The sequence below is a fragment of the Dromiciops gliroides genome, chromosome 1, assembly GCF_019393635.1.
Source record: "Dromiciops gliroides isolate mDroGli1 chromosome 1, mDroGli1.pri, whole genome shotgun sequence".
Taxonomy (NCBI): domain Eukaryota; kingdom Metazoa; phylum Chordata; class Mammalia; order Microbiotheria; family Microbiotheriidae; genus Dromiciops; species Dromiciops gliroides.
In genome coordinates, this window is record NC_057861.1 from 196,722,411 (window position 1) to 196,749,439 (window position 27,029).

A 27,029-nucleotide genomic window follows, 5' to 3' on the forward strand; every position below is an offset into this window, starting at 1 on the left:
ACTTAACAGACTACATAACTTTCATATGCAATGAGAAACCAAAAAATTCATGTGACATGCTTTATTATGGTGGTCTGGAACTGAACCTTCAATAACTCCAAGGTATGCCTGTATCTCTTAAAGCCCAGTTGGTAGGACTCCCTAACACCCTTATTGTGAAATTACATATTTACTTTATATATATATATATATATATATATATATATATATATGCATATATGTTGTTATCAAAAAACAGCAGCTCTTTGAAGGCAGGAAATATTTTCATATTTGTCACTGTATACACAGTACAGTGCCTGCAACACAGTAGGTACCTTAGCGATTGAATGCTGAATTGTTTTTAATTTAATTTTGTATTTTAGCAACTTGGTTAATCTTAGCCCTCCTATGTTCTGACTCCCCTCATGGATTTTTAAACTCCTTTGAAAGTTTCAAAATATTTTAACCTTATCAAAGAAATTTTCTCAGGATACCAGCACAGAGCTTTACTCAAAAAATACTTATGAATTGAATAAAATATTTTGATTACCTTCAAGGTAGTTAGAATTTTGGATTAGATGACCAATATGTAAGAAAAAAAGGGTGAATAATACAAAACAGTAAGTATTAAGTTTTATAGTACAGATTATATATGCTGAAGAAATATCAAATATTTTAACAATGGTTTTCATATACTGAATACTTTAACTCTGATTTTAGAACTATTTACAGCTTATTACATTTCTAATCAAACCTAATGGATATTTCCAAGAACAGTATTGGGGAAAGATTATATATGTGCAGCTAGATTTATTCTTATACATTTTTTAAACTTCTATCAAAGTATAACAACCATCCTTAGCTAACTAAAAAAATTCAACTAATTTAGTTAGGGATTAACATGGAAATACATGAAAAATGTACATTTTTAAAACCACAGGACAACTCTAATTTTGAAAAAAAAAATCAAAGAATGGATTTCATGGTGAAAGGAGAACTAGCCTGATAGTCAAAATACCTGGGTTCTAATGCTAGCTTTCGGGGTGTGATGTTGGACAAGTTTAGGCTTCAGTTTTCTAATGTGTAATAAAAGAGGGCTGAATTAATTGATTTCTAAGTTTCATTCTAGTTTGGCCAGTCCATGCACCTTCTATAGTGTTGGAAATTTCTCAGATAAAAACTAAAAGCCTTTAATATTTTCTACTAATAATAAGTACAATATGTGACTAAAGTATGAAAATTAATATACAATATTTTGACCATAGCAAGAACCAAAAAATTACTTCAAATATTTTAAAGTATCATAAAAGCAATTTTTTGCATTCAGTTAAACAAATTAACATGACTGAAATAGCAAACATTCACCCAAAAGGTAAAAAAACTGAAAAATTACTATGGAATCAGCCAAAGTATTAAACAACTGCCTAATGGAGTTATTAATTCATTGATCAGATTGAAGATATATCTAATTATGCAGTAGGTATATAATAAATTACAAGTCCAGTGGACAAATGAAAGGATTCATTAATATTTATAATTGCACAATTATAATGGATACATTTTTAATAAAATCACTTTTTCTAATTTTCTTTCATCATTTTTATTTCAATATTTTAACTTCCATCAAAGGAATTAAGATTTCTGAGTCCTATCCTGATATAATTTCATTACCATGAACAAAGGTGACATTTTTTTCAAATATTAACATATAGCAGTTGAAATAAATCTTGAAAGATTTATTCTATATAGCCAATCAATTCAATGTTTCCAATGAGTAAAAGATAAAAATGGTAGTTTCAAGCATAAACTGTATAGACTATTCAATAATTAACTCTGAATCTACATTAAAAAAAGCAAGCACATAAAAGTACATTTATTATAACATCACTAACTAGTAAACTTACCTCTGAATGAACTCGCTGTATATGTGACTGAAGATTTCCTTTCTGAGAAAAGGCTGCAGGACAAAAGGCACAGGCATGGGGTTTTTCACCGGTATGTTTAATCATATGGGTCTGCAATGCCCCCTTCTGGTTAAAAGCTTTTCCACATTCACTACATTTAAATGGTCTTTCACCTAAAACAAAAAAAGTTATAAAAACACAATCCCATAATTGTGGAAGCAAAAGTCCCCACAATATGCCTTAAGGGAAAAAAAAAAGTCCAAGCGACAAAAAATATTCTATGTTTTCTCTCAATAAAGAATAAATGGCATTAAATATTAACCACTTAATAATAGGTGATTATTAACAGCTTTATAGCTTCTTTGGGGGATTGTTTCATTCTCTGTCCCTTATGTTCATGGACTAGCAAAATGCCTAACACATAGTAGGTTCTTAATCAAAATTTGCTATTTAAGAAACTAGAGGTTATTGAAAATTTCTCTCTTCTGTGAATTTGTTTGTTTGTTTGTTTTGGGGTTTTTTTTGGCAGGGCAATGGGGGTTAAGTGAATTGCCCAGGGTCACACAGCTAGTAAGTGTCAAGTGTCTGAGGCTGGATTTGAACTCAGGTACTCCTGAATCCAGGGCTAGCACTTTAACCACTGTGCCATCTAGCTGCCCCCTCTTCTGTGAATTTTTAAACTATCACCTCTTGAACAAATAAATTTTTAAAAACAAGCACAACAACCATTCATCTGAGTTGATCATTTGGGAGAAATTTCATAAATGTAACAGAATAAAATCAAAATGGTTGACTGGACATTCAAGGTTCTCCACCCTCTGACCCCAAACAAGTTTTCTAGCCTTTCCTTCATTCACTCCACTAGTCTCAACTACTCTTTGCTATAGCAAAATCATAGTGTCTTGAAATGTCTCTATTTTCACTTCTACCATTTTGCTAATGTCATTCCACATGCCTCAAATGTTTTTCATGTCTTACCTCCAAACTCTTTATATAATAAAATCCTACCTCATTCTTCAAAACTCTGCTGAAGTGTTGTTCCCCACAAGCAAAGGCCACCTCACCATGTTTACAACTCTCCTAGCATTTTGTGTTTCTTTTTACTATTATTTAGTATCAGTAATTTGTCTATGCAAACTTCCGTACTAGAATTAAGTATATTAAGGATAAAGACTATCTTTCTTTTGCACATCACTCAACATTTATCTCAATCCTTCATAAATAGGGTCTAAATAGTTGAACATAAAATGTAAGCTTATTAGATAAATAATATTATTTGTACATCTGTTATCTGCCTGTCAAGAACTTAAACAATACTAAAACTATTGTAGAAGTTCTCTCTAAAAATGTTTTCATATTTCTCAAAAGTTTCATTTTATGGCACACAAAATTACCAAAGCACTGGAGTGTAATGTCAGTGTTTAAAATGGTATTTTTAAATTGTTCTATTTTTTTTAAAGTAATGAAAAAGGGGGCAGCTAGGTGGCACAGTAGATAGAGCACCGGCCCTGGAGTCAGGAGTACCTTACCTGAATTCAAATCTGGCCTCAGACACTTAACACTTACTAGCTGTGTGACCCTGGTCAAGTCCCTTAACCCCAAATGCCTCACCAAAAAAAACAAAACAAAACAAAAAGTAATGAAAAAGACCGCCTGGTCTTTTTGAAGAACATGCAAGAAATTGAAATCTGTTTACCTAACAAACCATTCACAACTGATTAACTTAGACAAGTCACTTAACTTCTCAGAGCATGTATGAGGGGTTTGGACAAGGTCTTCTCCAAGGTCTCTCAGAGCTTTAAAATGCATTATAGGAGGGGCAGCTAGGTGGCGAAGTGGATAGAGCACCAGCCCTGGATTCAGGAGGACCCGAGTTCAAATCCAGCCTCAGACACTTAACACTTACTAGCTGTGTGACCCTGGACAAGTCACTTAACCCCAATTGCCTCACCCCCCCCCCAAAATGCATTATAGGATTCTCAAAGGCTTCAAAGGTTAGGATAATATGGATGTTATGGTATATAAGAAAATAATGGGCTTTGCCAACGCCCAAAGACCCCAGCTTAAGGGGATTGATTTGGACTGACTGGATTGACTGAGACTGACTGACTTGGCAAATTAACTCACTTAAAGTTAACTCAGGGGCAGCTAGGTGGCGCAGTGGATAAAGCACTGGCCTTGGATTCAGGAGGACCTGAGTTCAAATCCAGCCTCAGACACTTGACACTTAACTAGCTGTGTGACCCTGGGCAAGTCACTTAACCCTCATTGCCCTGCCAAAAAAAAAAAAAACCAAAAAACAAAAATAAAGTTACTTCAATTGAAGCCACACCTGCCTGGCCCTCAGGAGCATGTATTCTCAGAGACTGTGGACTCTGACCTCAACAGAGGACCACCTTCAAGTCCAGTGAACCGATGGATTTGGGTGATGCTAGCCAATTAGCTTGAAGCAGTGTGGAAGGACCACCTCTCCTTGGGACACAGAGGGAGCTTCCATGCTGAGTTTGTGTCTCGAACAGACTAGTGGTGGAGAAATTGAGAAAGAACCAGGCAAGGCTGGAATGCTAGGCTAGATAGGCCTTTTCTTAACTTTCTGACCCAGGTGGTTTTTTTTCTAATAAATGGTTAATGCCCCAAAACTGGGGCTAAAGCTTCTAATTTATAAGTAAACCCTAGCTAGCTTTCCCTACACTTGGGATAGGAATAAGGTGACCACACATTTAATTTTAAACGTCACAGGTAGTAAAAGTCTTTTTCCTTACCGGCACAAAATAAGAAAAGAATAATGTTGAATAAAGTCTCCAAGAGATTTCTTTACTTTAAATTAAGGCACAGCAAGAGGTATGGATGAGGAATCCTCTCCAGGAGTCAGTCAAACTTTTTTAAGTATCTACTGGTGCCATTGTGCCAAGCACTGGGAATGCATAGAAATGCAAAAGCCAATTGCTGTTCTCAAGAAATCCAACCAAATGGGGGGAGACAACATGCAAACCACTATGTACAAATAAGCAACATAACAGAGGGCACTGAAATTAAGACAGATTAGGAAAGGTTTCTTCTAGAAGAAGAGACTTAAGCTGGCACTTAAAGAAACCAAAGAAATCAGGAGGCTGAGATAAGGAACTAAGATTTTCAGGCATGGGGGACAGTCAATAAAAATACCTGGATTGGAGATGGAGAGTCTTGTTTCAGGAATAGCAAGGAAGTCAGTGTGATTAGGTCACAAACTATGTGGGGGATGTAAGGTTTAAGAAGATTCAAAAAGTGGTGAGGGTGGTTGGTAAGTGAGGTGTAGGGTATACAGCAGAGGTTAAATTATTGAGGGCTTTAAAAGGCAAACAGGGAGTAGATCGATGAATTGGGCATGCAGCTAAAAATAAAACTAGAAAGAAAATTTTTATTGCCCAATTAAGCTCTAAAATAGAAATCCTGAAAATCAAAGAAAAGATTACTAAAACTAAAAAAAGCAAAAAACATACAAACAAAACCCCACTGAGCTAACAAATAAAATCAGCATGTAGTTTTATGAGGGGAAAAAAGCCCATAAAACAGAAAAACCAATGGTTAGTTTGATTTTTTTTTAAAACCCAAATGAAAAGGATAAATGCACTACCAATGAAGATTAATTTAAAAAACAATTTTTTCTGATGAGGCAATTAGGGTTAACTGACTTGCCCAGGGTCACACAGCTAGTACGTGTCAAGTGTCTGAGGCCAGATTTGAACTCAGGTCTTCCTGACACCAGAGCCAGTGCTCTAGCCATTGCGCCACCTAGCTGCCCTGAAGATTAAATTAAAGCAATTATTAGGAGCTATGTTAATCAAATATAAATCAATTAAAATGACAACATAAATGAAATTAATATTTATAAAACTGTAAATAGCCCAGATTAACAGAAGAGGAATTTGAATACTTTAATAACCTTATCTAAGAAAAAATAAATTAAACAAGCAATACATGAATTCTAAAGTTTTATCCAAGTTTAATAGTTAATGGAGTTGGGGGCAGCTAGGTGGCACAGTGGGTAGAGCACTGGCCCTGGAGTCAGGAGTACCTGAGTTCAAATCCGGCCTCAGACACTTAACACTTACTAGCTATGTGACCCTGGGCAAGTCACTTAACCCAAATTGCCTCAATTAATGAATGAAGAAAGAAAGAAAGAAAGAAAGAAAGAAAGAAAGAAAGAAAGAAAGAAAGAAAGAAAGAAAGAAAGAAAGAAAGAAAGAAAGAAAGAAGTAAATAAATAAACAAATAAATAAGTAAATAGTTAATGGAGTTACAATACAAAAATCAGCTTTTTAAAAACAATTAGAATTTTAGATACATCTGGCACTAAAAGTGTGCTGAATTTAACCTTTCCTTGATTCAAAAATTACTTCATATTCACTATAAACATAAATCAACCAACAGGCAAAGCTTTAGTATCAAACACAGTAAGCTTTTCTCTAAAACCTTTTTTTAAATTATCTATCGAGAATAAAACAGAATTTCATGACCTCAATAAATATCAGAAGTTAGGCCAACTCACATTTGTCTAGATAGAAAATTCAAAATGCTATTTAATCTTCAGTGAATACAATATAAATAAAGTGATATAGAAACATACTATTATATTAAAGGTTAAAAGGTAAGAGTTTAATATTTCTTACTACTAAGAAAACCAGATAGTGGGGAAAAAAATCTTAGGAGTTAGTTCAAATGCTAATTTTAAATACTTTAAAACGTCAAAACACAGGACCAAAAGTTTATGATTATAAAACTGGTCTTCACTAGGCTTCTCCCAAATGTCTCATCACTGTCTGAGCCTTTGTATTGACTGCTACCAATGCCTAGAATACTTTTTTCCAAGACACAACTCAAGTACCACCATCTACATGAAGCATTTGCTAATCTCCTTACCTGCTAGAACCCTCCCTCAAAACTATCTTGTTTTTAACTATTTCAGACTTATTTGTATTTATTCTGAATATTTATTCTCTCCTCTTTTATAACATAGCTGCATGTGAGTAGGATCATTCCATGTGTTGTATTTGTATCCCTAGTACTTAACATAATGCCTTGAACATAGTAGGCACTTAATAAATTCCTGTTTATTTCTATTTAAGAGTTTTGAATTTTTTTGAAGAAAATATTTTTTTCATACCTGTGTGTATCCTAATATGTCGAGTTAACTGGCTTGGTTTTTGGAAAGTCTTTCCACAATGTGGACATGAATATGTGAATCCACTTCTATCAATGTTCCGATTATATGACCTTGTACTTGACACCCTGGTGACAAAGGAAGTTCATTACTTAATTAGTATTCACTATTGTGCATTAAAAATTTAATCTTATGAGCAAGTTTAGCTTATTTTTCATAAGAATCTTACATAAACCTTAATCAGAAATTAAAAATCAACATGCAGGTACAACTTCTATGTACTTTATTTTAGAAAGTCAATTCCAAACACATTTAGCAAGCTCCTGCACAAATGCATGTATGCGCACACACACATATACACACCTCTCTGTGCTGCTAGGTGGAAAGAGTTAACAAGCATTTATTAAACTCTTGTTATATACCCGGCATGCACTTCATCATGAGCTGTTCCATTAGACTGTGAGTTGTTCTTAAACTTTTCTACTCATGACCCCTTTTTCGTTGAGAAATTTTTATGCAATCCCAGGTATATAGGTATATAAAATAGGTAAACAGAACCTTTTATTGTTGTCAAATTTTTCCCAACCCCCACATTCTGGCAAGTAACCCCATGGGGTGAACCCACAGTTTAAGAAGTTCTAGGTTAAGCACTATCTTTAGCTTTTCTTTGTATCTCTAACATTTTGCAAATAATAGGCACTTAATAAATGCTTATTGATAAAGAAAAGCAAAAAACAGTTCTTGCCCTCAAGGAAGTCATGTACTGATGCAACAAGTAAACTATTTACAAACAAGATATATACTATACAGGGTAAATTAAAATATATACATATAGATCTAAACCTGTATCCATATCTATATCTATAGATACAATATATTACTTTCTTCAAAGTTATTGTTCATGGTACATACATGGTGGATTTGTTTTTTAGATTAACATCTTTACCAGATGTTGGTGCTTGGGCTAATTCAGAACTAATTCAAAAAGATTTATCATTTATGCTTTGAGAAGTTAGGCTCCCATGACAACTTATCTCAAATTTAACCAGCCTGATCACCAACAGCTAGGACGAACATCATTATTAAAAGTGTGGTGAAGACTTCTAATGCCAATGTGGCAGAGTAAAGCAGGAAAACAACCAGCTCTCCCAAATTCCTCTCCAAAAACCTTGAAAAATGTGTCAAAACTAATTTTGGAGCAGTGAAACAGCTTACCAGCTCAAGACAGCTTGGAGGAGGTAAGCAGGAAAGGATTGTCTCATTGGGGTAGGTGGGGAGCCACAGCAGCCCCAAGCTGCTCCCCAGGAGTGGGGGGGTAGTCCGACAATGAGGCCTGAGTCCCAGAGGAAGCCACCAGCAGGACCTTTCCCCCACTGCAAACCAGAAGGGAAGCTCCAGGCCCAAGGTAAACCACCAGCCCATGCAAGTCAGCACCATAGTAAGTCCCCTTCCTCAGTGCAAGCCATGAGCAAGGCCCCATTCCTGGAGCAGGCCAGAGTGTAGCCCTGCCCTCCAGAGCAATCCTGGAGTAAGACCCCACATCTGGGAGAGGCCAGGAGGGACCCCCACCAACCCCTATGAAAGCCAGTAGGCTCAGAGGCCCAGTGCGAGCCAACAGCAAAGCCCGAAGCTTGGGATAGTGCCCTTTCCAATCCAGGAGCAAAGCCCAACTTTTACTTAAAAGTACATAATCACAAAATAGAAAAAAATTAGCAAAAAGCAACAAAAAAAGAACCTGGCTATATAAATTTGCTACAGTGACAGAGAGGATTAAGGCACAAATGTAGAAGAGGACAACAATGTCAAATTGGCTATATGAGAAGCCTCAAAGAAAAATGTGAATTGATCTAAGGCCCAAAAAGAAGTCACAGAAGAGCTCAAAAAGGATTTTAAAAAGTAAATGAGGGGCAGCTAGGTGGTGGAGTGGATAGAGCACCAGCCCTAGAGTCAGGAGGACCTGAGTTCAAATCTGACCTCAGACACTTAACACTTACTAGCTGTGTGACCCTGGGCAAGTCACTTAACCCCTACATGCCTCACTAAAAAAAAAAAAGTAAATGAGACAAGAAGAAAAAAATTGGGAAAAGAAATGAAAGTAATGTAAGAGAATCATTAAAAGAGGGTCTACTGCTTGGTAAAAGAAGCAAAAAAACAAAAAAAAAAGGTTTACAAAAATTCACTGAAGAAAACAAACACTTTAAAAAGTAGAAGTGCCCACATGGGAAAAGAGGTACTAAAGCAGTCTGAAGATATCAAGAAAAAATAAAACAAAATCAAAAGAATGGGAAAAAAGGGAAGAAAATGTAAAATTTCTCATTGGGGGGAAAAAGTGACCTGGAAAACAGATCCATGAAAGATAATTTTAGAATTACTAGACTACCTGAAGAGAGAGAGAGAGAGAGAGAGAGAGAGAGAGAGAGAGAGAGAGAACGCACAAGAGCGAGCACCTGGACATCACAGTTCAAGAAATAATCAAGGAAAACTGTCCTAATATTCAAGAACCGGAGGGCAAAACAGAAATCAAAAAAATCCACCAAGCCTCCCTTGTCAAAGAGATCCGAAAATGAAAACTCCCAGGAATATTGTAGCCAAGTTCCAGAGCTCCCATGCCAAATAAAAATTATTGCAATCAGTCAAGAAGAAACAATTTGAATATCATAGAGCCACAGTCAGCATAATACAAAGGACACAGGATTTAGCAGCTTCTACATTAAAGAAATGGAGGGCTGGGAAAATTATATTATGGAAGGCAAAGGAGCTAGGATTACAACCAATAATCACCAAACAGCAAAACTTATTATCCTTCAAGCATAAAAAAATGGATATTTAGTGAAATAGAGGACTTTCAAAAATTCCTAGTTAAAACACTAGAGCTGAATAAACAAATATGATCTTCAAATATAAAACTCAAGAGAAGCATGAAATGTAAAGAGAAAACATAAGAAATTCAATAAAGTTAAATGGTTTATATTCCTACATGGAAAAATGATACTTGTAACTCTTAAGAACTTTCTCACTATTAGGGCAATTAGAAGGAGTAAGAGGGTGAGTATGTGAGTTGATTATGATGGATGATATGAAAAAAAAATTTAAGGGTGAGAAAGATTACATTGGGAGAAAATAATTATAGGAGAGATTAATAAAACTGAAAGTAAGGAAATCATGGAACTAATAAATAAAACTAGGAGCTGGTTTTATGGGAAAAAAACACAATAAATACATAAACCTTTGATTATGAGATGAGGAGATCAAAAAGGTTTGAGACATAGTGTCTAGGTATTTTAATCATTTTATCAATAAGGTCAATATGTAAAGGATGGTCATTTGGTCATCTCTCTTAGACAAAAGACCCCTAATGGTGATAGGCTCTATTAAAATGAGGGTCTTAGGGGCAGCTGGGTAGCGCAGTAGATAGAGCACCGGCCCTGAAGTCAGGAGGACCTGAGTTCAAATCCGGCCTCAGACACTTAACACTTACTAGCTGTGTGACCCTAGGCAAGTCACTTAACCCCAATTGCCTCACCAAAAAATAAAATAAAATAAAATAAAATAAAATAAAATAAAATAAAATAAAATAAAATAAAATAAAATAAAATAAAATAAAATAAAATAAAATGAGGGTCTTGGCATACATGACTTGGATTACCCAAATCTTAGTCAAAGAGACATCAATTTCCATATCACCAATCTTAACAACAGAAAGAATCAACATTTTCCCAATGAGCAGGAACGCACCCCTTAGCCCAAACTTAGAATTTCTTTTACTGTCTGATTAGATCTTGACTTGGGCCAATCTTTAAGAGAGATTTCCCACACTGGTTGATTTCTGGATGAGAAAGTAGAAAAGAAAAACTCTGGTGCTAATACAATTATCAGTTATTAATAAAGAAATATTCATTTCTCACCAAGAGAAGTGATTGTTTTTCTCTTACTAGATAAACAAGTTAGGATTGAGGTTTCTTCCCCTTTATTTCCTCCTTCAGGGACAAGCCCCTGCAGGCCAGTCAGTCTCTGAAGGGCATTGTTGATAGATGAAATTGAACATGCTCTTGGATCTTGGGCGGGACCAACCCAACTAGAAGACCTTACAAACAGAATCTAATCTAGGTGAATTCTTGCCCTTAGAGATTAAATCTATACCCCTGTACCCCCTTTATTATTAAAGTCTAGAGGAACCCAACTTACAAGGGAGTAAACCAAACAGTGGTCTGGATAAATATGTATTCCTTTGTCCAGACTGCTGGAGGTGGCCAAGTCTCATGATCAAACCACAGTCTCAGCAGGAGGAGCTGAAGATTTTTAGCCCACCTCTTCATTTGAAAGTCTACCCCCTCAATAATTGCTCCCCATTAGGGTTGATTTTCACCTGTTATAGGCACCTCCTTTTCCAAAGGTATTTAAGCATACAGGAATCCACATGGTTTTGGCTTTGGTTACCAAAAGAAATCACTGACCATCAATTTATTGATTATCAGCTAGCCTAATTAATAAACTGATTATTAATTACCCAGAAACCTCGTCTCTAGGGCTTTTCGGTCATCTCAGCTAATTTTATTTTAAAAAGGAAAAAAGAAAACCAAATTCCCGGGATCAAAAATGAAAGGAGTGAATTCACTTTCTTTTTTGTTGTTGTTCAAGTTTTCTTCCGCAAAATTACTAATATGGAAAAGCTTTACATGATATGTCTAACCTATTATCAGATTGCTTAAAGTCTCAGAGGAGGGAGGAGAGGAAGAGAGGGCTAAATTTAGAACTCAAAACTTTTAAAAAGCCAACAAATGTTAAAAACTGTTTTTACATGTAATTGGGGAACAAATTTTTAAAAGAATTTTGAGTGTAGTGAAAATAAATTTAGGTGTCTATAAAACATCACAAACTGGTTTTTTGTGAACCATGAAATTTCACCAAGACTATATAATATTATACATGTATTCAAATACAGGTATGTACTATGCTTTACCAGAAGAACATCTTTTTAAACAATTCTAATAATGGGCAGGCCCTGGTTAACTCATTTGTTTCAGAGCTTGCTGTAGCTGCATTCCCATCCTCACTGTGTAGCTGACTTTCTGAACTTCCATACCAGGTGTCTGCTGCAATCTCAGCCTAGAACCTCTTTCTCAGTATCTTGAGCCTCCTCACTCTGAAACACCCATTCATCATGCCAGCCCCCTTCTTCCACTGGTAAATTAATCCCTGTGGTTTCCATTCTCTAGTGGAGCACAATACCACCAACCTTCATTCTTCTCTCAGCTATGCTTTAGACTTTCAGTACTTCAGCATTATCCCACCTCCCTATATTTCTACCACCCTACCAGACTACTTTTCTGCTTTCTGTAGTGGAGTATCTTACACCATTAAAATGTAAGCTCCACAAGGATAGGAATTGTCTTTATCTAACTGGTATATGTATTGCAAGCACTTAACCCAATGCCTGAAATACTGGTCATAGGAAAGGAGAGGAAACAAAAGTATTAAAAGTCTGCTACATGCAAAGCACTGTGCTAAGGGCTTTTCATGTATTATCTCAAGCTTATAAGCTTAATAAAAGCTTGTTACCTATGTAAGCAAAACTTTTTATGAACCACAGAACTGAACTAGAAATAGAACTAGAATTTATAATGATATTATTAAGATGGGATTCAACCTTACAAACCAATCTTTGAACAATCAATTTGCTGGCTCTTCTTCCCTAATTGTGGACATTTATTCCTTTTAAGTCATAAAAATATACTATCCCAAATACTATACCACTGTTAAATCAGCTTTCTTTTAATTTACTGCACAGCTTCTTACTGAAGCAAACTTAAAATTCCTACCTTATTTTATAATGAGTTTTCATGTGTTCCTTGAGTTGTGAAGAAGTTTCAAACTCTTTCTTGCAGGATTTGCAAATATAGATGCGGTTCCCAACCAATTCCTGCCGGTGTTCTTCCATATGTATGGACAATTGGCTCTGAAGAGTAAATTCATCCCCACATTCAGAACAGATGAGATTCTATAAAATTGAAAATAAATATTTGTCAATAATCAAGATATTCAAAATATATCTTATTAATAACCAAGACAGCTACTTCAAAATCATTACTTTTTTTTTTTTAAGTGAGGCAATTGGGGTTAAGTGACTTGCCCAGTGTCACACAGCCAGTAAGTGTTAAGTGTCTGAGGCCGGATTTGAACTCAGGTACTCCTGACTCCAGGGCAGGTGCTCTATCCACTGCGCCACCTAGCTGCCCCTCCCCCAATCTTCTAACCAGGCTGTAAAGAACCTCTCCAGCAAAGTGGAGTACCCTTCACTTTGACCTCAAGCCTTACATCTTCTGCTGCACTAGTCCCTAGAGAACAGAAGAGAGTCAGGGAAGGAGGACTTCCTTCTCTGGCTATGAAGGTTCCACTTCCGTCTCCTGCAGTGTCATTGGGTTATTTACTACCTAATCAACAGCCTTCAGAGGGAAAAGTAGTAGTGACCACCTGACCCTGTCCCTTCTATCTCCTGTGGCATTTGTCTCCAGCCTGATTACAGACTTCCTTGAGAGGAGGAGTGGAGCAGAAAATAATGAACAACCTCACACCCTGTCATTCATTATCCCCATAACCCAGCAACTCTGAACCCCAGTGAGGTCATCATCTGAACTCCATTCCCCATCCCCACCCCCTCATTCCTTATTCCCATCCCTCTCCTTTTTTTCCTCTCTATATTACTCCACTTGGTGATCTCATTAGCTCCCATGGATGTTCTCTATGCTGACGATTCACAAATCTACCTATCCTGCCCTATCTTCTCTGCTGACCTCCAAAATGGCATCTTCATTTGCTTTTCAGACACCTGAAACTGGATGTCCAGGAGACATCTTAAACTGACCAAAACGGAACTCATCTTTTCCCTAAACATTCCTTATTCTACTATTTTCCCTATTACTATAGAGAAAAACATCATCCTCCCAGTTCCACAGGCTCACAAACTAGGAATCATCCTGGATTCTTCATTATCTCTCAAACGCCCCACACCCCATATCCAAATTGTTGCCAAAGCCTATCATTTCACCTTTGGCAACATTTCTCCAATATGCCCCTTTTATCTCCTCTGAGCCTATCACCACTCTGATGCAGGCTCTAATCCATCACCTCCTGCCTGGACTATTGCAATAGCTTGCTGGTAGGTCTCACTACATGAGGGCTCTCACCACTCTATCCTTTATTCAACTACCAAACTGATTTTCCGAAAGCAATGATCCAACCAGGTCACTCCCTTACTCAATAAACTTCAATGGCTCCCTATCACTCCCAGGATAAAATACAAAATCTACTTGGCATTGAAAGCCCTTCATAACCTGCCCCACTCCCAATCCCCTTTAGCTTTCTAGTATTCTTACATTTCACTCCCCACCATGCACTCCTTGATCTACAGGCACTGGCCTCCTTGCTTTTCCAGGAATAAAATACTCCCATTTCTTGGCTCCAGGTGTTTTCTCTGGCAGTCACCCATGCCTAGAATGCTCACCATCCTCATCTCCTACTTACTGGATTCTTTGATTTCAAGTTCCATTTGAAATGTCATTTTCTACCAGAAGCCTTTCCCAATGCCTCTTAATTCCAGTATTTTCCCTCTGTTATTTGCAATGTTATGTATATAGCTTGTGTATTAGATTAGATACTGATCCTGATCTCCTTAAGAGCTTCTGTCTCTTTTACATCCCCAAATTTTAGCACAGTGCTTGGCACTTAAGAAATGTTTACTGACTCACTAGAAATACAAACACAATGAAATAAACCCTACTTGGAAGCAGCTTATATTATGTATTCATTCAGCTATCTTTTTTGTTTTTTGCAGAACAATGAGTGTTAAGTGACTTGCCCATAGTAACACAGTTAGTAAGTGTCAAGTGGCTGAGGCCGGATTTGAACTCTGGTCCTCCTGAATCCAGGGCTATCCACTGCACCACCTAGCTGCCCCCTTCGTTCAGCTATCTTAAAACAAAAAGGCAAGTTTTTAATTTTTTTTTAATTGGAATGACTTATTCTGACACATTTTAATGAAATTTGCTGTCAGAATAGGTGATGGTATTCAATGAGACTTAGAATTCACCAGTTTTTAAATCCTATCCATATAAACAATCACAGATTTTTACACTCTGAATTGGAGAAATGATTCAGCTTTGTTTAGTCATTCAATATTTGATTAAGTTACCCTGAAAATGAACTTGTCAGTCACTTTGATTTAAATTAATACAATGCCACTTTTGCTACTTACTACTTGTTTGACTATAGGCAAGTCACTTAACCCTCTGTGATTCAGTTTTCACATATATAAAAAGGTAGAATTTAGATGAGCTGACAGCTTGAGGTACCTTCCAACTAGAATTTGTTCACTCCATATGTACTAAGAACCTACTCTCCTCAAGACATTGTGCTAAGCATACAAAATAACATAACGATGAATTATAGTCAACAATAACAATAACTGGTATTTATCTAACATATTAAACTTTACAAAATACTCAATTAAGATGCATTTCATTTGATCTCACTGAATAAGATATAGTCACAGACTAAAGAAGCTTACAAATAATTTATTAAAAAAGAGTATTCGATCAACTCTTAACCTTTGGAAAATCAGTCTTTATCTGTGGCCCCTTCCTCTAACTGGTCAGTTCTTTCTAGAACCTCCATTTTAAGTAAAGTGCACAGACCAGTACCATTTGCTCCTTCATTCCTCTTTAAATTCAGCCTCTGACCCTCCAGACTTTTTTCTCTATCAAGTCCCCCAGGAAATATTCTCTTTCACAACTCTTTACCCACTTCAATGAAAGAAGAAACTTCAGTGGGTCATCTTTCTTCTCCCAATCTCAAATTCAAACTGCAGACAAGTGACCAAGGCAAGAACAACAGACAAAAAACAAGCCAGGATAGTGCCTCAATACCCAGAGCTCTTAGCTAAACCAGCAACACTGATCACTGACTCAGTTCTAGACCCACAAAAGCAGCACAGGTTCTCCCAAGTAGTGCAGGGTCTTCCAGACGGCCGAGGAATACAAACTCAATATTCAGGACTCTGAACTAGGCCAACAATAGTGCAATGCCATACAGAGATGATCTTGGATCCAATCACTAGCCTATGCCAGCCGACCAGGATCTCCCCAAGGGGCCAAGAGTATAGACTCAGCACCAGAGATCAAAGCTAGGTCAGAAGCATCAGGATGTCTAGAGGTAATCTCAGATTCAGGCCCCAAGTCAGCAGCACAGGGTGTCCCATAGGGGACACTCTAGCAAAGGAGGGATACCCTGAGAGGCAAGACTCCAGACCAAGGTCAGTATAAGAATAAGGGTAGGAGAGTTTTCCAAGAGAAGCCAGGGATCATCAACTCAGCCCCAGACCCTTTAGTCCAGAGTAAATCTTGAACTCAGTTCTGTTCAGAAGAGAAACGAAGGGAAAAGGGAAAGAAAAGGGAAAGGGGCCTTCCAGAGGAGCAAAAACTAAGCCCCCTTAACTTAGAAAAATATTTTTTTAACATGGCCAATGTGAGAAATTTTTTTTTTACTAAACTTATTTGTTACAAGGGCTTTCTTTTCCTTTGTGCCTCCCCACCCCCAAGAATGGGGCAGAAGGGAGAAAAAACAAACATTTGGTCACTGAAAGAAAAAAGAATAGCTGAAAATCTCAACCACTATGGAGAGTGGGGGACAATGCATTATGATTTGCATTGAGTTTGTGATATCTATATTTCTGCCACAGTTTAATGACCTGTCTATGTTATACATGTAGGATAATCTCCCTTCTAGAGAACAAGGTGAAGGGCCTCAAGAAACAATTCGGACTCCAGGATATTGAAGAAAATTAAGTCTTTGTCAAGAAAACAGAAACCAGATGTCAATAAAAAAAAAAATCTAAGAAGAGAGACTCAACTGTTGTCCAGGGCAGAAGACGGGTATGGGGATAAAGGACAGAAAAGAACAACAACATATTTAGGGCATAAAAACCAGACAAGGCTCTTGCTTGAATAGCTGCTTGTCTTCCAAAGAAATATATAGTATAATCACAGAAGCTATCATGTAAGAGATCATACAGTAAGGCTCAAAAGAGTAGTAGTAGTTGATCATTCATAATGAGTTATTAATTAATTTGATAAGAGCAAAAGAAAAGTTTATCACCTTCAAAGGACATATATTCAAAACATATATTCAAGACTCATCAAAACAGATGCCTATCCCCCACTTCTTGTTATTTATTTAGGCATAAGTGATAATGCCAGAAGGAACCCAAAAAGAACTACCAAGTATTACTAAGTTTCAGGTAAGAAGCTAAAGATAATAAGGGCTCATTGCTGCTCACTGAAAGTAAGGGAGGCAAAAGACAAAAAAAAATAATTTGGGAAGCAGATAATAGGCTAAGAAGGTGGTATTTGAAAATGGGATACTGAATTCTGGACCTTGGCTTCAAATGCAGGGATGATAGATACCTGATGAGAGATGAAGTACACCTGAAAAAAGCTGTCAAGAATGTATCTGTGGGTGTTTTGAAAAGCTAGTCACATCTATGTTAAACTAATAAAATGATTAATTGAGAAGACAACAAAACTAGTTAACAACTGCTACAATTAAAAAAAAGAAAAGTGTCCGTTGAAACCCTGAGGACATAAGATATATAAACTTAGAAAGGAGATAGCAGTCACTACAAATGCTTATACACAAATACATAAAGTTTAGATAAAAAGATGGATTTCTAAAGGATGGAGGTACCCTGCCAAATTCGCATAAACCTACTGCAGGAAAACACCCCAGACTGAAATGAGAAATTACAGTAAGTGACTTCTTCTAAGCCAGAACAAAAGATGATAGCCAGAAGTACAAGGGAAATTGGAAAAAAGGACACCAACAAAGCTAGAGTTATCTATTACACAAACAAAAACTAACCAGAGACATATGTAGCCTGTAAGATTCTATGTCCACGGGGGTGGCTAGGTGGCGCAGTGGATAAAGCACCGGCCCTGGATTCAGGAGTACTTGAGTTCAAATCCAGTCTCAGATACTTGACACTTACTAGCTGTGTGACCTTGGGCAAGTCACTTAACCCCCATTGCCCCACAAAAAATTGGAAGGAAAAAAAAAAAGATTCTATGTCCAGGAGCAGCTGGGTGGCACAGTGGGTGGAGCGCCAGCCCTGGAGTCAGGAGTACCTGAGTTCGCAGCCAGCCTCAGACATTTGACACTTACTGGCTGTGTGACCCTGAGCAAGTCACTTAACCCCAATTGCCTCACTAAAAAAAGAAGGAAAAAAAAAAATTCTATGTCCAGAGGCAGAAAGAGTAGAGGACTATCCTGAGAAAAACTCCAAGTTGAGGATCTTGAAAGTGCCAAGGAGAAGCAGCAGGAAGCAATGAACATGGTGCTATAGTACCCAGACTATGATACTCCAAAAGCCAAGCTCTGAAAACCTTAATATTCTGTCCTCATTGCCAAGAAGGGGCCTTGAAGAACTAGTACTCTGAACCACAAAGATCCAAAGGGAACTAACGCTAAGATTCAAGGCAAAATCAAGTAGAGATGACAAATCCATCCAAAACTGAAAAGGGAGTGGAGGGTGGACCATAGAGCTGGCACAAAGCCCTGATTTAGACTATACCTAGAGTAATGTATGTCACAGAAAATGATAAGAGTATTAAAAAGTAATTATAGATCTAGAGATAGTCAAAAAGAAGGTACAAGGAAAAGTAACTGTAAAAACTACAAGAAAGGAACTTCTCTTTCAGTGAAAAAAAAAGGTCTTTCTCCAAAGACTATATGAATAACTATAAGAAATGAAAGGATATTGAATAACCTAGAACAGAAAGTAGTGAACCTTTTTTTTTTTTGGTGGGGCAATGAGGATTAAGTGACTTGCCCAGGGTCACACAGCTAGTTAGAGAAAGTACTGAACCTTACCCCTAAAATGTACTCTCTAAAAAAGATAAATCAAACATAAATCAGTGACTCCGTGACACAGCAAAAAATAATAAAACAAAAGCAAAAGATTTCAAAAATAGAAGAAAATATAAGCTCTCTCTCTCTCACACACACACACACACACACACACACCCCTCTAGAAGAACAGGTCAAGAAAATAATCATTTAAGAATCACTGGACACCTAGAAAACCAAGTCAGCAGGCATTTATTAAGTTCCTATTTTGTGCCAGGAAGTGTGCTGTGTGGGGGAAACAAAGGTTAAAAAAAAAATCCCCATGATAGTCACATGACTTCTGGGTCATGTGGGCAAAAGATGGCAGACCAGATATTTTCTGATTCCTGTTACCTCTCAAACCTGTCCAAAACAGAAATTATGTGTTGAAGTTAAAACAACTTTAGTTGTTTTCATGGCCTAGGTCAACCCAGAATCCAAAAAAAGGTCAAACTTATGATTAATGACCCTGAGCTCATTCAGCACCCCTCCCTCCCACCTCCCAGGCTTACAAGAGAGAAGCAACATTAGCATATTCAAGGCTGTAACACAAACTTAGATCAAAACTCTGCACTCTATTCCCCCCAACTCCCTCTTTCTAATGTCATAGAGACCCCAGCTCAGGCTATGAAAGTTTGTTCAGACCTCAACAGTCAGCTTGGCCACAGCCATTAAGGAACAAAAGCCTGCCAGGGTCTGCACCAATACTGCAAAGCTCTTGCCAGATGGTGCTGGAGAAAGTAGGCTCTAAACTACCTGGATTGGACCAGAGAATTAAAGAATAGCAATGGGACAGTCACCAGAAGAAGACACTGCATCTGTGGGAAGATCTGTAGTAGGACTCCACTGAACTTGAGGGAAGAGAACAACATCAAGCCAGGGCCAATTCTAACCACTCAAAAGTCAGCTGCAATAGAGACCTCGGATGGTGAATGGTGAATGGTGAATTGCCCAGAGTGAAAGGAGGCTGTAACACTTTAAGATGCAGCCCCAAATGAAACCAAAATTAGAGCTGAGAGTCAAAAAGTAAGTAATATGGTAGGAAAAAGGGTGGGGAGGAAGACTGAGAGTATCAAGATTTCAGAAAGAAGAAAGCTCAAAGTCCTTGAACATCAACAGGAAAAAACTATCGAAGAAAATACAGCCTCTAGATCAAGTACATGAGTTTAAGTATACAGGGATAAATGCTACAACAAGGCAGGGGAAGGGAAGGGGAAGGAAAAGGAGAAAGGAAGAGCAGAGGTGCAAGGATGCAGCCATGAATTCCTCTAATGTCAACAGGGGTCATATTTAAAAGGCTATCAGCAATCCAGCACATCTTTTGTTAGTTAATGCCAAGCTGTCTCTAATTCCTTTAGAGAACTCTTTCACATTTCCTAAAGGACTAGAGGAAGAGGGGAAAAGAGGGAAAGAAAAGAAAAGGATGCTTCAAGAGACAGAGATTCCTGTTTAATTTGAGGAGAACATGGAACTACAACATGCTGTTACTGAGTGGTTGAAAAGAGAAATGATGATTATGAGAGTAGAATTTATGTCCCTCATAACAAAAAGAATAGACTAGAAAAACTTGATTCTGCAATGGCAAGCTTTATCAAAGAATTTTTTTTGGAATATAATACTCAAAAGGTCTTACAACCAAGAATCACTTATCCTGAAAAGCCAGGTATAATTCTACAAGGGGAAAAATGTATTTTAATGGAATAAAGGACTTTTAAGAATTCCTGATGAAATCAGCAGAGCTAAGTAGGAATTTTAGAATACAAACACAAGGAACAGAAGAAACCTAGAAAAGGAAAATTTACTTCAAGAATTAAGAGGGGCTCTATAATGATGTAATGCTAACACTAATAGGGAAAGAAGAAACATATCCTTTCAGAGTTAAATTAGAAAAACAGGAACTAGAGGCTAACTCATTCTTTTACAAGGTTTTTAAAAGGAGAAAGACAAGAAAGGATAAAAAAGAATACATTCGTGTATATACAAGGAAGAAGAAGGGGGGATAGAATTCAGTAATTTTCATAATCTGAGTGCACAAAAAGAAAAATATAAAAACATGGAAGAATGAATAGGGAAAGGGCATTAAATCTCATTCTTATCTTAAACAAAAGTCAGGCTGAACACACAAATATTTGGGGGTAAAAATATATCCAACTCAAAGGAAGAAAATGGAAGAATAGGGGATCTGTTCAAAGCTTGTTGTATTTATTTTTATTTTTCTTAGTTTTTCATAGGGGAAGAGAAGGTTTTATAATAGTGATGTCCAAAAAAAGGGTCACTGAAATATATATATATATATGTGTGTGTGTGTATATATATATATGTGTGTATGTATGTATGTATATGTATATGTCTACATATATACATATATATAAAAATATATACATATTCTAGGTGTGTGTTTCATTCTACCAAGTTTTATACATATATATAATATACTGAAGAGAACAGAAAGGAAATACAGACAAGCAAGACAGTTTTGTAAGTAATGTGTAGAATGCACTGCATGCTTTTTTAAAAAACAAGAAATATGAAATGGAAATTCATGATTTAATAGAGTCCTCTTTTGTGTCATGGAACATATATATGTATGGAAAATTTTTTATTTTTCTGGTATTTAGATTCAGAATTTTTTTTTAATTAATACTTTAGGTATCAAGCAAGAACTAGAAGTCCTAAACCTCATAGATATCACTAAAATTTAGCAGAATGAACCACATAACTGGAATATGGTTCTAGATGGCTATAGCTTATGGGGGGGGTTAAAAATGGAGGGAGCAAAGATAAAGCATTATATATTAAGAAGGTATATTTATGTGAGAAATTTCAGCAATGAGGGTTGGGGAAGCAGAGCGGAGAGCATTTGGATGAAGGTCAAATGGAGGTAGACCACCTTGACAGAAAGAGGAAACAGATGAGTGGTCCAGGAAACATTTCAAGTCTTACTCAAAGAATGTCATGCATGGTGAGGGACTATAATTATCAGTTATCTTCTGGATCTAAAGTTTCCTGCCTTAACAATTATTTCATCCTTCAAAATGTAGAAGAAGTAACAAGGGGAAATTCTAATCTAGATCTGATTCTCACAAAAGCAGCCAGAAGTTGCTGGGATAGAAACATGATGGGCATCTTATGGGAAAGTGACCACTACCTCCTAAAGTTCATGGTAGGGAAGAAAATGAAATCCAAGCATAGCCTGACATGTACCCTAGATCTGAGGAAAGCAGATTTCAAAGTTATTTAAGATCCCATGACCTCAAATTTTACAGGGGGGAAATATAGGTAGGATAGGAGATTCCCAAGATTAAAATTCTAAGTACAAAAGGCAAACAATTCCAATGAGGAGATGCAATAAGATGTTTGAATGTTGTTGTTTAGTCATTTTCAATCATGTATAACTTTCTGTGACCCCATTTGGAGTTTTCCTGGCAAAGATATTGAAGAGGTTTGCCATTTCCTTCTCCAGTTCATTTTACAGATGAGGAAACTCAGGCAAACAAGGTCAAGTGACTTGCTCAGAGCCACACAGCTACTAAGTGTCTGAGGCTAGATTTGAACTCAGTCTTCCAGACTTCAGGGCTGGCACCTTATTCACTGTACCACCTAGCTGCCCCAAGATGTCTGAATAGATCCATGTAAATACATACAGAAATCACCAACAAACACCTATTTTTTTAAAGAAATGTATAGATGATACAAGGCTTTAATGTAAGATCATATATGCAAAGTACAGTTCTGTAATGTCATTCGTGTCAAGAGCTCATTATGAAAAAAAAAGATTCATAAAAAAAGAGAATAAAGAGCTCATTATGATCTGAGATTGGTAAGGGAAGCTAAGGACAACAAAAACATGGCTTTTGTTTGTTATTTGTTTCTTCGTTAAGCTATACCAGGAAAAATATGAGGATCAAAGAAAGGGTAAGACTTTTGCTTATCAACCAAAGGGGTGGAAAGGACAATGATAAACGATAATGAGAAGACAGAACTATTTGACCCATAATGTGCTAGTTTTCTCAGTCAAGGGGAATGGCCTTGTACCGAAAATGTTAGAATGAAAATTCCAACTGAGAGTTCATAACTACAATAGGTAGAGGTAATAAGCAAGCACTTAGTAACCCTCAATGAAATCAAGTTACTTAGCCCAAATACTTCTCATTCTTGTAATGAACTAGCAATTATGACTAACAAGTCATTTTAAGTAATAATGAAAATGATGGTAGAAAAATGAGAGAGGTACCTTAAGACTGAAAAGGGGTAAATGTCCCTATCCCCATTATTTTTTTTAAAAAGGTAGAGAACAGAATCTGAAAATTCTAGGTCAATAAGCTTGACTTTGATTCGTGGAAAAATTCTTAAACCCATCACTAAGAAGATTGTTGGTGAACATTTAGATAATAAAAGGAGTGAACATGGTTCCATCAAGAATATGTCAAGCCAGACTATCCTTTTTTGACAGACAAGATTATCAAATTGGTAAATGAGATAAATGCTCTTAATATAATTTACCTTGATTTTTTTGGTTTTTTTAGAATGGGGGGGGGGGGGCAGTGAGGGTTAAGTGACTTGCCCAGGGTCACAGAGCTAGTAAGTGTCAAGTGTCTGATTCCGGATTTGAAATCAGGTCCTCCTGAATCCAGGGCCAGTGCTTTAGCTGTGTGACCCTGGGTAAGTCACTAAACCCCCGTTGCCCTGCAAAATAAATAAATAAATAATGCAAGGCAAGGTGACAAAGTAACCACAGAAATGTTTCTTCTTGCCTTTGGATGCACAATGAAACTAACTCTAACAATTCTCATTTGATTTCTCTAAAGAGAACCTGTGAGTTACCTTTCCATTTAGTTGCAGTTTATTCAGGTTTCATTTATAGCAAGAATTATAGTAAAGATGCTGTAGTACATAAACTTGATGGTTGCAAGATAAACATGAAACAAAAAGCAAAATTATATTAGCATTTACATTAATATTTGCTTACAGTCTAAACTAATTTGATTTTTAGCACCTTCTGCTGTCTTTTCTGCCACAAAGACCTGGATTCACTCTCCTGGCTCAGAATTTCCTCCCCTTTTCCGCCACCTTGACCACGGAAGAAACCTTCACCCTGAGGCCCTGCTCTGATGAGTGACTCCTTCCCTGGGAACACTATTTTAAGAACAACTGCAGCTCCCCCATCTCCTCTTACTTTCCAGCTCCCTAAATGTATTGTCTTCCTTCATTATAATGAAATCACCTAGAGGATAGGGAGTGTCTTGCTTGTGTTTGTAATCTCAGCACTTATCACAGTCCCTAGCACAAAATAAACACTAAATTTTAAGGGGGATGGCACAGAACAGCCATTTTATGGTTCTGTTTATTTTGCGGAATGTATGGCCCCAAAAATACATCATGACAAAATAACATGATAGCCAGAAAGCTAAAGTGATCTGGTGAGGTACAGTCTCCAGAACTAGGGAAGTGACTATCCTGTACTCTGCTCTTGTCAGACCATATCAGAAGTATTATATTTAATTCTTGAGTGCTACATTTTAAGAAGAGCATAAAAAAAGCTGGAGAAAGTCCAGAAGATGTCAACCAGTTCATCATAAATAAATGGAGATGTGTAACCTGGAAAAGATGAAATATAATAGCTATCTCCAAGTACTAGAAGAGTTATTATATGAAAGGGGGAGCTAGATACTGTACAAAGTGCTTTATAAAAATTGTCTCATTTCACCACTGTGAGGAAGGTGATATTACTAGACATCATTTTACAGCTGAGGAAACTAAGAGGAAACTGAGGCACACAGAGGTTAAATAATTTGCCCAGGACCATACAATAATTAAATATCTGAGGGAGGATTTGAACTCTGATCTCCCTGACTCCAGGCCCTATGCTCTATCCAATAAACCATCTAACCATATTGGACCTGTGCTACTTAGCCTCAAAAAACACAACTAGGACAATGACTGGAAACTGCAAAAAGGCAAATGGAGTCTTGATTTACTAACCATTAAAGTTCTCTAAAAGGGCAGCTAGGTGGCGCGGTGGATAGATGGCCCAACCTAGAGCCAGGAAGACTCATCTTCCTAAATTCAAATCTGGCTTCAGATACTTATAATTCAGTCATGTTTTTAAATACAGAAAATGAAATACATAGTATTACAAAGGAAACCAATTACACTGAAATAGAGTTATTAAACATAGCAGCTAGGTGGCAGAGTGGATAGAGTACCCAGCCTAGAGTCAGGAAAACCTAAGTTCAAATCCATTCTCAGATATTTACTAGTTCTGTGACCCTGGGCAAGTCATTTCACCTTGTTTGCCCCAGTTCCTCATCTGTAAAATGAGCAAGAGAAGGAAATGGCAAACTCCAGTACCTTTGCCAAGAAAACCCCAAATGGGGTCACAAAGAGTCAGACATGACAGAAAAACATCCCCCAAAAAAGCTATCCAAAGGTGGAACTGACTACCTGGTGACACCTTGGATTCCTCCTGAATGGAGGTCTTTAGACAAATTAGACAGATTTCCTTCTATACACACGACTAGAAAGACACCTTCTTAGGTTCCTTCCAACTCTGATAACCTGTGATCCTTTAGTAACAAACTTTCTAGTGGTGACCCTCTCCATATTTAACTAGATCACTCCTCAGCTAAGACACACATGTTTGTTCTACACCTATATAATTCAAGCATTTCCATCGTGGTAAACCTGCCAGGGCTTATGCTCCATTGTCAAAGCCTATGAGAACTCAGTGATAAGTCCAAACCACACTGATATACCACATTGCAAGTTATATAGAAGTAATCTCTTTATTGCTAAATCCAATGGCTTTTTTTTGGTTCCCACCCTTCTAGACCCTATAGGGTTTAGCCCAGTTTACCACACTTTCCTTCTAGATACTTTCTCTTCCCTTGGTTTTTGTAACTGCTCTCTCTCATCCTACCTATTAGACTTTCTTTTACATCCTGCTCTCTCCATTTGGACAGTTCCTCAGGGTATCTCCAGCTATGTCGGCCATCTCCAACTAGATGTCCTATAGCCATCATGAACTCAACATGTACAAAATGAGACTCATTATCTTTCTCTCTAAACTAGGGGTTCTTAACATTTTTTGTGTCATAGATTTCTTTGGCAGTGTGATAAAGCTTATGGACCCATTCTGAGAATTATGTTTATTGCCTATATTGATAAATGAATGAATGGTAAGTTTCAGTAAGAGGTTAGCGAAAGATGAATTTTTCCCTCATCCAAGTTCACTGACTTCCTGAATTCTAGTCACAGAAATTTTGGGAGTAGTCTCTAGGCTCTAGACTCTAGGTTAAAAGCCCCTGCTCTAAACTTATTCCTCTTACTAACCTCCCTACTTCTATCCAGGCTACCACCATTCTTCTACCCATTTAAGCTCTCAAGGAAGGAGATTAGACTGTAAACTTCATGGAATGTGCCCTCTCCTTTCATCTCAGCAGCAGTAAACTGGTATAGTGGAATGGTACATTTCTTCTTCCCTTGCAGGCTGCAGAACAGGCAAGAGACACCTGGGGCATGATAGTATGGTGACTCTCCTTCTCCCTCTCTCACCAGAGGCTGGATCAGCCTTAATGATAATGCCCCCTTCTCTCCTCTTCCTTCCTTTTCTCTTCTGTCTGGTGACTTCAGGTCAGATAGGCAACACATGGGGCACAAGAGAATGGCACACAGCCCAGGATGAGTACAAAAAAACAACATCCAAGGCTAAAGAAATAGTTGATGTGAAAGGTGATGTGAAATGGAGGGTTGTAGTGTGTGTAGGAGAAGAAAATACAGAGATATGAAAAGAGAAATGAAATGGCCTGGTAAATGATCATATATGGGGGAGGGGAGTAAGTGATAGTTAAGAGTTGATGATGACTCCTATGTACTCCTTGTACCACAATGACATTTCTAGGTTCTTCCTCTACCACCATCATTCAGTAACTTCTTTGAGGTTCATGCAATCCACATTAAGCACCCAATCAAAACACCGATAGCTGTGGCCTACAGACATCCAAGACATTCCTCTTCCCTCCTCAATGAGTTCAGTACCTGATTCACAATTTTTCTCTCCTCAACTTCTGCCA

General features: G+C 37.2%; 1 protein-coding gene across 1 annotated transcript in view; it reads right to left on the reverse strand.

The window, feature by feature from the left end:
• Positions 1-27,029, reverse strand: part of ZNF236 (zinc finger protein 236) — a 188,371-nt gene that overhangs the window by 138,276 nt on the left and 23,066 nt on the right. The window contains 3 exon segments of the mRNA XM_043976777.1: positions 1,884-2,056; positions 7,027-7,151; positions 12,843-13,021. Of these exon segments, the coding sequence (XP_043832712.1) occupies positions 1,884-2,056; positions 7,027-7,151; positions 12,843-13,021 (477 nt within the window).